The 10,817-nt window shown below is 30.8% G+C and overlaps 1 protein-coding gene across 14 annotated transcripts in view; it reads right to left on the bottom strand.

Annotated features, from left to right (window-relative positions):
• The window catches only part of LOC147800841 (uncharacterized), a 41,602-nt gene extending 34,680 nt beyond the window's left edge, over positions 1-6,922 (bottom strand). For all 14 annotated transcript variants that reach the window (XM_087156316.1, XM_087156314.1, XM_087156324.1 and 11 more), the window contains exon 1: positions 201-6,922. In XM_087156316.1, the coding sequence (XP_087012442.1) occupies positions 1,129-6,354 (5,226 nt within the window). In that variant the 5' untranslated portion in view covers positions 6,355-6,922 and the 3' untranslated portion in view covers positions 201-1,128. The remainder of the gene's footprint in view (positions 1-200) is intronic.
• Positions 6,923-10,817: the final 3,895 nt, after the last annotated feature.

Raw genomic sequence — 10,817 nt, 5'->3', positions numbered from 1 at the left:
TTTTCTGACATAACCAAATTTTTCAACAAAAAATAAGAATCTTTTAAGCCTTTTATAAATATTTTGTGAAATAAAATATTTGGCTATCAAAAGGAGTCTCCCCCCCCCTTCACCGTTAGAAAAACAAATGTAATTCAAGTTAATGATATACAGGTTTAACTATAATTTTAATTTATAAAAGAAAAAAATAACATTTTTACCTTTTTTCACTGCCATATGATTATGATATGATAAAAGCTCTTCCGTCAAGAAAAATAAAATATACTAGCTTAAATGATTTAAACTTAAAGTAAAGCTTCAGTTTCATAAGATACGTAATCTTTCAGGTAGGAATTAACTAGATTGTATTTTAACATATGTAACATATTTTAAAAATATACTAATGGGTGATATTTTTCTCCCCTGTGGCAACATTGTCACAGAACAATACCGAGTTCTTGAAAAAAGATTTTTCTGGTAGGAAGTAAATAATTTCGGTTTTCTTCTCAGCAGAAATTTTCATTCTAGTAATTTTTTTATTTAGTTATTACTTTTGATTTCACATAGTTTTTAAAATCCTATATTACTAATTTGATATTATTTATTACAGCAACTGAATCTTGAAATGAAAACACGCATTTAGTAACCCTTTTTCGAAGAAACCGATTCGCGTGGTTTCGCTTCAATATTTTTTTCCCCCGGTAGTTACTGCTATGGATTTCACAACTTTTTTATTATTTTCTTTTAATGTGATGATAATTAACAAAATTGCTTAAAAAGAAATTATTAGTGCATGTTAAGTGTTCGTGATATATTGAGCTATTAAGTAGTGGACTGTGACAAACATAAACATTTATTTACAAACTTAATAACATAAAATTGAGAAGATCATTTTGAGTAACAGGGGGATGTTCCCTGTTCTAGAGTTGAATGGCAACTGAATAATAATGTGTCATATGATATGAGCGCCGCCTCGTGGCAATTCTTAACACTCCCCGCCGATTGGATGTTTAAATCCAATCATTATTAATTACAATGCTTATTACAAAATAAAATAAAATGAAAAATTGACAATATTCATACAAAACATCAAATATACATACACGTAATTTCAACTTTACAATTATAATGAAAATTTTAACACAAGAATTAATATATAGGTAAAATACTAATGTTGCGTACTGATCTTTTAAGTATATTGCCTTGTGGCAAACGTATATTTACAACTCTTACCTTCCCATCACTTCCCTTAAATATTTCCTCAATTCTTCCTGTTAACCATTTAGTTGCTGGCAAATTCTCTTCTTTCACCAACACTAAAGTTCCAATTTTAACATTATCTTTACTGAACTGCCATTTGTGGCGTTCTTGGAGATTACTTAAATAATCTCTCTTCCAAAGTCTCCAAATTTTTTGAGAAATTTTAGAAATCTTTTCCCATTTACTGAGTCTATTTTCATTGATATCTGCAAGTTCGGGTTCTGTAATGGAAGTGATGGGTCTCCCAATAAGAAAATGCCCAGGTGTTAGGGTATCAAAGTTTTCGAAATCAGCTGACAATGGAGTCAATGGCCTGGAGTTTAATACTCCTTCAATCTCTGCTAAAACTGTAATGAATTCTTCCAAAGTAAAATTGGAGTTTCCCGCTATCCGTTTTAGGTGGAATTTAAAAGATTTAACGCCGGCTTCATATAATCCTCCAAAATTTGGTGATCTTGGGGGGTTATAATGCCAATCAATTTTTTCCTCGGCAAAATATTGAGCCAAAGGTTCATCTGGTGAATTAATAATTTTGAAAAGCCGTTTCAGTTCAGCGTCTGCACCCACGAAATTTCGTCCATTGTCAGTGAAAATTTTAGAGGCCTTACCTCTTCTAGAAAAAAATCTTTTCAAGCTAGCTATAAACCCTGTTGATGTTAAGTCACTTACAAAATCTAAATGAATTGATTTAGTACAGAAACATACATAAATTGCAACATATATCTTATTTAAAACACCTTTCCTTTGTCCTTTAAATTTTATATAAAATGGTCCACAAAAATCAATACCTGTTATGATAAATGGAGGAGAAGGTTCGATTCGTTCTTTAGGTAACTGACCCATTAATTGTTGCTCTAAAACTGGTTTGTTTTTTGTGCACGTAACACAATTGTGTATTACCAACCTGCACAAATTTCTGCCGTTCACAGGCCAATATTTTTGACGTATTAAGTACAATAAAGTTTGTGCTCCGACATGTAAATATTTCAAATGAAAATAATGTACAATCATATAGGTTAAGGGATGTTTTGCTGGAAGGACAATTGGATGTTTAGTATAATCATTAACACTTGAATTTACAATTCGACCTCCAACACGTATAAGACCCTTTTTATCAATAAAACAATTAAGAGAAGACAATTTACTTTTACCTTTCACATTCTCACCTTTCATTAAAGCATTCAATTCTTCTAAATATTCACTTTGGGCAAATTTTAAGAGAAAAGTTTCGGATTTGTTCAATTCTTCAGAATCTAAATACCTACCTGCCTTGTTCTTTGGATTTTTACAGTTATAGATAAATCTAAAAATATATGAAACTATACGAACAAGTTTAGAAAAATTATTGGTAAGTTTAAGTAGGTAATTATAAAACATAACATTTTGATTAGTTAAAGCAAAACACATATCCTCTTCAACAGAGGAACCTTTTTTTAACTCTGAAAGGTAAGAGTTTTCAGCAATAGAATTAGTGCACTCAAACACTGAAATCTCATCTTTTCTTAAAAACTCGGGACCTGACCACCAGGCCTCATTTTTCAGAAGAACTTCTGCACTAACTCCTCTCGTAAGAATGTCAGCAATGTTAAGTTTACCGGGAACGTGTGACCAAGATTCAGGATTGCTAAGGGCTTGAATCTCTTTCACTCGATTGGAAACAAACTGTTTCCATTTATTATGGGGTCCTTTGATCCAGAACAATGCGATCTGGGAATCTGTCCAAAAATGAACTGTTGGGGATCCTTTTCGTTTTACAATCTGTTCTATTTCTTTGGCAAGTCTGGTTGCAAGTAATGCACCCATTAGTTCTAGTTTTGGAAGAGTCAGTTTCTTTAATGGAGAAACACGACTCTTTGATGCTATAAGATTAACTGTGATTTTGTCACAGTACTTCACTCTTAGGTACACTGCTGTTCCGTATGCTTTTTGGCTGGCATCCGAAAATACATGAATTTGAAGTACCCTGGCATCATCTAGACTGGAGTCTAGAATCATTCTAGGAACTTGTAATTTAGAAATGACAGACAACTCAGACCTCCACTGAATAAATTGTTGGCGAATGTCTGGTGGAAGTTCCGTATCCCACGGACACTTTCTAAGCCACAAGTCTTGGAGTAAACACTTGAGTCTTATTGTGTACGGACTAAGAAAACCCAATATGTCGAACAGTTTTCCGATAGTTCTTAAAACAATTCTTTTAGTAATGCTTTCTTTTCCATCGAATTTAAGCAAGTCTTTCAGTTCTACAGAGATGTAGTCTTCATGCACATGCCATGGCAGTCCTAGAACTTTGTGTAAATTGGCTGTAGGATTGGCTTCCGAATGAATGGGGTGGGTTTCGAACCCGCAATCTTTCCATAATTGTACTAGTTCCTTGCTGTTTGAACTCCATTTACACAGATTCATGCTTGCTTCTGCCATAATTTTCTTGGCTTCGTCCGACATCTGAAAGGCAGATTTCACGTCGTCGAGAGCTCCTATGAAGTCGTCGACATATAGACATTCATTGAGCATATTCGTCGTAGCGGGATGCAACTCTTGATATTTTTTGATATGTTCCTTAATTGTGGCAGAAAGCAAGAAGGGACTGGCGTTGACACCAAAAAGAACTCTGCAAAATCTAAAAATATTTATGTCATACTGCTCACTTATGGCCGGGTTCGAACTTGGAAAAAGAAATCTCACTGCATTTCGATCTGTCTCATTCAACGATATTTGAAGGAACGCTTTTTCGATATCTGCTAAGATCACCACAGCATTCAAACGAAAAAATATGAGCATGTTAAATATCAGGGGGTTTAGGCTAAGTCCTGCGTATAAACAGTCATTTAAGGAAAGTTCACCTTCTTCATGTGAGCTGGCATCAAAAACTATTCGTTTACTAGAACTGACTGATTCTCTGTAAACCATGGAAAATGGTAGATAAAATAGCGGTTTATCTGTTTGTACTTTGTCTTTTGGGACCTTCTCTATGATGCCTTGATTTTCATAGTCGTTCAGAATTTCACGATAATCTTCATACAGTTCTGAGCGTCTCTCAAATTTTCTAATCAAATGATCTAGCCGTCCTCTGGCTACAGTTAAGTTATCGTTTAATTCCCTAAAATCATGTTTCCATGGTAGCCCAACTTGATACCTCCCTTCTTTGTAATCTACAGAATTTTTAAAGAGAGCTAAAGCAGTACTTTCCTCATCTGTATTATCATTTGGAACTATCCCAATTGACTCTAATTCCCAAAATTTATTTAACCCTTCATCAACATTGTCCTGTATGAAATAACATTTGGAATCATGTGGGTGTGTAGAGGGGATCGAACCTGTAACCATCCACCCGAAAACTGTTTCAATTAAAATAATAGAATTACCCCTTAATCGAATTTGATTTCCTTTTAACAATTCAAAAAATACGTCTCCTCCTAAAAGAATCGATATTTTTTGCGGTAAATAAAAATTAGGATTAGCGTACTTAACGTTTTCGGGTAAATTCAAATTAGAAATATTTATTTCTTCCGAAGGAACATTTCCGGCTATTTCTGGCAAAATTAACAATTCGAGTTCCTTACTAAATGATTCCTCATCATTACTTATACGCGAATAAATCTTCTCAGTGATCGGAAATACTGTATTTTTCAATCCAATTAAATTTGACCTACAACGCGATCTTTTTAAACCCAATAAATTAGCTGCCTCTTCTGTAATAAGAGATTTCATACTTCCAGAATCGCATAGCCCTGTCAAATGCAAATATTTTCCGTTCGATTGCAATATTTTAACTTTCACTGTAGAAAGAAGAACGTTTTTATTTACATTAAAAGAATATAAACATGGTGCCTCTTGCGGTTTGTTATTAATTTCATTTTGCATTTGTGATTGCGTAACTTCTTGTTCCGAAACTGAATTATTTCTTTCTTCCCTGCTCATTGGCGCCACACCCGTATTTTTGTTTTGATTTTGTCTATCGAAGAAAAAGTTCGCTCCGTGTAACATTGTACTATGATTCTTGTTACAAGATTTACATTTTAAATGAATTTTCTTACATTTAGACATTGTGTGAAATCCGAGACAATTAAAGCATAATTTATTCCTTACAACACATTTTAATCTATCATCTGCGTTAGAATCGATAAACTTTTTACATCTGAAAATAGGGTGGGATTCCATGCATCCTAATAAACAATTATTTTTGTTTTCGTTTTTCACCATTAGAGTTTTGAATTTCGGGGTTGGTTCCCGTTTAAATTCGCCTGAATTTCTGTTTACATTTTCTAGTGCTTGACATCTTTTAGTTAAGAATTCCGTAAATTTTTCCCAACTCGGTAATTCCGAACCCAGTTCCATTTCGTATAATTTACGTGAGTCAATATCAATTCTTTGAATAATTATATAAATTAATATTGCTTCGCAAAGAGGGTTCGTTTCTAATTCTAGTTGTTTTAATGATCGCAAATTACTTTCAATTTTATCGAGCATCTGTCTTAAACTAGACGCAGATTCACATTTAACTTTAGAAAAATTAAATATTTCACCAATATGACTCATAATTAGCAACCGTGTATTTTCAAATCGTTTTTTCAATGCTTCGAATAAACTGTTGTACGTATCATTTACCGTAATTAATTGTTTAGCGTTACCCTTAAGTGCCGACTGAAGGTAAAACAATTTTTGTTGTTCTGACAACTGTTTGTTATCGTCAATTAAAGACATAAATTGCGTTTTGAATGACAACCATTCGACATATAAACCTGAAAATTCGGGAAGATTAATTGACGGTAATTTTAGTTTACAGTTACCAGAGGACGAACTATTTTCATTTGAATTAGAATTTGGATTTAAAAGTTTTTGAAAGCTTACCTCGCATGTTTCGAGGTCAATTTGCAGCCCATCTAAACTTTCTTCAAAATCTGGCAAATCCTCATCCGACAAAGTAGAATAGCATTCGCTGCGTAGATCCTCTAACTTTGTTCTAAGTTTATCCAAAGTTGATAATTTTTGAGTGATGTCCGTATTGTCTACAGGTAAATCAGTATTTTGCTGAAGTGCATTTTCAATCCTTGTCAATTGTCCTCGTATATAACCCCGTTTTCGGTTAAATACTGTTATTTGCTCCAAAGCCATTGTTCGTTTCGATTTCGTACTCAATTTCCACAAGCGTTCGGTTTGTCTTCGTGCTCGGCGATGACCACTTTTTGTTAAGTGTTCGTGATATATTGAGCTATTAAGTAGTGGACTGTGACAAACATAAACATTTATTTACAAACTTAATAACATAAAATTGAGAAGATCATTTTGAGTAACAGGGGGATGTTCCCTGTTCTAGAGTTGAATGGCAACTGAATAATAATGTGTCATATGATATGAGCGCCGCCTCGTGGCAATTCTTAACAGTGCATTTCCCCCCTACAAAATGCAAGAATATCTGCTGTAATATTATAGATTTTTTTTTAAAAAAATTTTAAGTTGACGTTACCATGTTCGTTTTTTTCCCCCACCTAAATTAAAACCATTATAAAAGAATAATTTAAACTTTAAATTATTAATAAATAATTTAATTAATAAGAAATAAAAAAAATAGTACTCTCACATTATTTATTTTAATTTTTACCTGAAAAACTAATCTATATGGATAGTGATAAGTCTAAAAGCTACTTAAAAATCACAGTACAGAAAATGAATACGATTTTCAACACACCAAAAACAAATCCATTTGTTTAAGAGACCATTTATAACCAAGAGTTAAATCAATCCAGTGATGAAGTCGTTCAGATACACGAGAGCTTTCTGAGATCGTAAAAAAAATCTGGTATATATTCATCTGGTGTCCATTCCTGTGAAAGAATAAAAAGTTTGAATGAGAAACTTTATTGCAGTGGACAGTGACTATAAACGTGTAATGACTATAATCATATAATTTTTCTATAATTCCATAATAGAGAAGATTAATTCTTAATGATACAATTCTTAATGAGTGTCTACCAAGAGGTCAGTAAGTCAATATTTAAAATTTCCTAAACTGTAATAAGTACATCAAGGGTTTATTTACCTATAAAATAATCTTAATATATAACTGAACACACGTTTATTACATCAAAACTAGCAATATATGCGTTTTTATCTCATTCTTCTGGCATAATTTCTTTAAATAATTTTTGTATATTTTACCTAAATCTAAAAAAAAAGTGTGTGTCCCCCACGAAAAAAAAAAGAAAATGTTCTTCAAAAGGGTATTTTTAGACAGAAATAAAAATTCACTTTTTTCTACAGTCCTTTCTTTACCAATGATTACTACATTCTAAGGGTTTTCAACTATCAACCTATCATTATTTCGTCTAATCTTCCAACTTGGTTTACGTAATTAAATAAAAAACAGAATCCACAGTATTGTTGCTTCATAATTATTAAAAAATGTGAAAAACACAGAAGGGTGCTATTTAATAAATTACTAAAAAGGAGAAGTAGATTGTATAAAACACAGTAATTCGATGTTGTAAATTTGATTATCAAAAAATTATTTTATAAAACATATATTAAAGAAATTTTTTAAAAAATAAAAAAATTATGTTTAATTTCAGTAGCATCATCAAAAAAGTAAGTATTATTGGCATATATCAATTAATTAGTCACATTTCACAAAAATAATAAACTTCAATTATTCAACTTAGCAAATAAAACTTAGTTTTAAAAAATCAAAAATTTGTCTCTTTCAACAAAACTAAAGTTAGCTGAATAAACTTTTATTTGCAAGAATTTTTAACTGAGAACAATTTAATCAATTACATAGCTGTTAGTAGTATACAAGATATGACAATACTAATGGTTTCAACTATAAAGGGTAAAAGAATTTCCCAAAGCAAAAAACTTTCAACAAAAAATGCGGGCTCAAAAACCAATGGGCAAGATGAAAGTGGGTCTTTCTTGAGAAAAAGGGAAAATATAGTAAACAAAATTTTTTATTCCAGATTGTCAAGAAATTTTGGATTGGTAATGGTTAGGAATATTTACTGGCAAAAGCTTATTTTTTCCAGGACATTGAAAAAAAATGAATAAAACCGAAATAAATTGAATGAAATGGGTGATAGTAAAAATAGCCAAATAGAATTGTTTAGCAATCTGTTCCTACATAAACATATTTGAATTTAAATAAATTACAATTTAATATAATAACAGGAAATGTAGTTTTTTTACATTTCTTTTTTAAAATAACTATACTTGTATTATTAAAGTTTCATGCTTAATGTTCTTCAAAGGAATTCCCAAGAGACGATAGATTTCTTAAATGAGGTCCATTCTTCATAGACTTATAAAAGTAGAAAATTTTAAGCTCATTTCTCGAAGCTTATTGAAAAAAACAAAAAATTAAATTTTCTGCCAAATTTGTATTCAGTTTGTTTTGATTACGACGTTTCTGATCTTCTATTTCTGTTACATGAGTTCTTTAATCATAAATTTTACATCAAATGCCTAAAGCATCTAGCTCACCCGTTGTTTAACCTCAAGGGACATTCTCACTGTTTAAGAAAAATTCGCGAATGGGAGACAGAGATTTGAAGCATAACCTGGTAAATGAAATCCTTTAACTAGAAAGGCTAAAATAAAACACTTGGGTATACAGAAGTATTAAAAACGGCAGAGAAAATATGTATTGAAAGTTTTTCAGACTTGCCATCACAGTTTGGACTTTTTGGAGAGGGGATTAGATAGTTTCCATGACACTGGTTGGGATCATAGATTCGCGTGCTTTCTGACAGCCCTGTCAAAATACGATGGTTTGGAGTATAGTAGCGAGACTTCGCTGACCTAAAGATTAATGAAGCTAGAAGATTAAAGAAAATGACATAGATTATTACTTTTTATTTTCTAATAATAAAAATTAATTTTTTGATAATGCAATTAAATTGTAATTTATCTTTTCTTTGAAGAGGGAAATACCTTTGAAGAGTCACTCCATGACTTGTTTAGAACATTAATACAAAAAAATTCGCAAACATAATTATTACAAAAAATTTAGAAAACTATTGAAACTCAAAATCTAAAAATTGTGAACAGGATTCTGCTCATAATTTTCATTGCATTCGAATGCAGTGAAAGACTTTTCTAAAAATAATACAAAAAGAGTGGTCTTAAACTATTATTCTTTTATTTAACTTTCTTTTATTTAACGTACTTTTACAAACGTATTTAAAACTTTTCTTTTAACTCTAAGTTTCCAAACACTTACACATGGTCTAAGGAAAAGTCAAAAGGGGTGTTTTAACTAAAATTAAAATTTCTGAAGGAAAAGAAAATGCAAATTTTTTTAAGTATTACTTGCTTGTTAAAATATTTAACATTTTTGAATCATACTTCGCGCTCCCTTAATTTTGAAAACATCTCTTTATTTTCTGCGAAAATTGTTTTTTTCAAATTCATTACATCAAACTAAAAATTTTCATAATTTTTTTTTATATCTACCCTAAAGATTGGCATCACTACAGAAAAAAAAGCAACTAAAGCTTAATTCAAGATAAAAAAAAAAAAAAATGCTTTTAAAATAACATTTTGCGATTTATAAATGTTCAGGATATTTTTCACTAATTTTATTCAATTCGACTTTTTGAAAATATATAATTATTCCCTTTAAGATTGATCCTATGTTTTCATGACGGAAAAGAGTTGAGAGTTCAGTATATAAAATAAAAATATAACAAATTTCATGAAAAAATAGCTAATGTTCAACTAATGGTTTGTCCATTGATTTGGCTAGAGCCCCTGAATTAGACAGACCGACTCATCATCTATTTTTGCTCCAAAGAGCTAACATAAGCACAATACTAACATAACGTTAACTTGAGAACTTTTTTGTTCCAATATTGCTTGATAGGTCAGCTCTGATAATATAGGAGCCTTAGATTTGGCCAATGGTGCATGCACGCAACGTTTTATTTTTTAAATAAAAAATTATTATTCATACACGAAAGTTTTTTTTTGTGCCATAATGATAATGTATCTTAAGCATATTTCAATCTAAAAAAATATCACTTGTCACTCAATAATTTTCTAAAATCTCAGATTATTATTTTTGAAATTAGATCCATTAAAAAAGCCCAGAAAGAACTAGTTTTTCATTAATCAGTTTAAATCGTTCTTTATGGTTTAATTAGGCAATTTTTTCCTGTTATAAATTTTTCAGGTGTGTTAGTGCGATATTTAATTTTTGCAACTGAGAACATAAAATTGTACACAGTAACTGAACAGTTAGTTTTAATAAATTCATAAATTATTGATTTCTACACATAAGACTTGATAGACTGTTTAATTCTTCAATCCTACAATTCTAAACGTTGAAAATTTTCTTACTTTAGAAGAAATTTCCTTTTTTATTACTATTTAATTTAAATTTTAGCGTACTATTTTTGGTAATATTTAAATAGTATGCATTCTAAAATGCACTTCGGGGCAATTGCTAAGGAGGGATGATAATAGCAACGATGCCAACCACAAAATTCAGGAAAATTAGATAAAGTGTGTAATAAAAGAAAATTAAATAAAAGAGAACTTTTCTTGGATTTGTATTTCAATTCAGGTAAAAAATTTAAAACGAA

The sequence above is a fragment of the Parasteatoda tepidariorum genome, unplaced genomic scaffold (assembly GCF_982258835.1).
Source record: "Parasteatoda tepidariorum strain Cologne lab strain unplaced genomic scaffold, Ptep-v5.0 scaffold_12, whole genome shotgun sequence".
Classification (NCBI taxonomy): Eukaryota; Metazoa; Arthropoda; class Arachnida; order Araneae; family Theridiidae; genus Parasteatoda; species Parasteatoda tepidariorum.
This window is presented reverse-complemented; position numbering and strand designations above follow the sequence as displayed.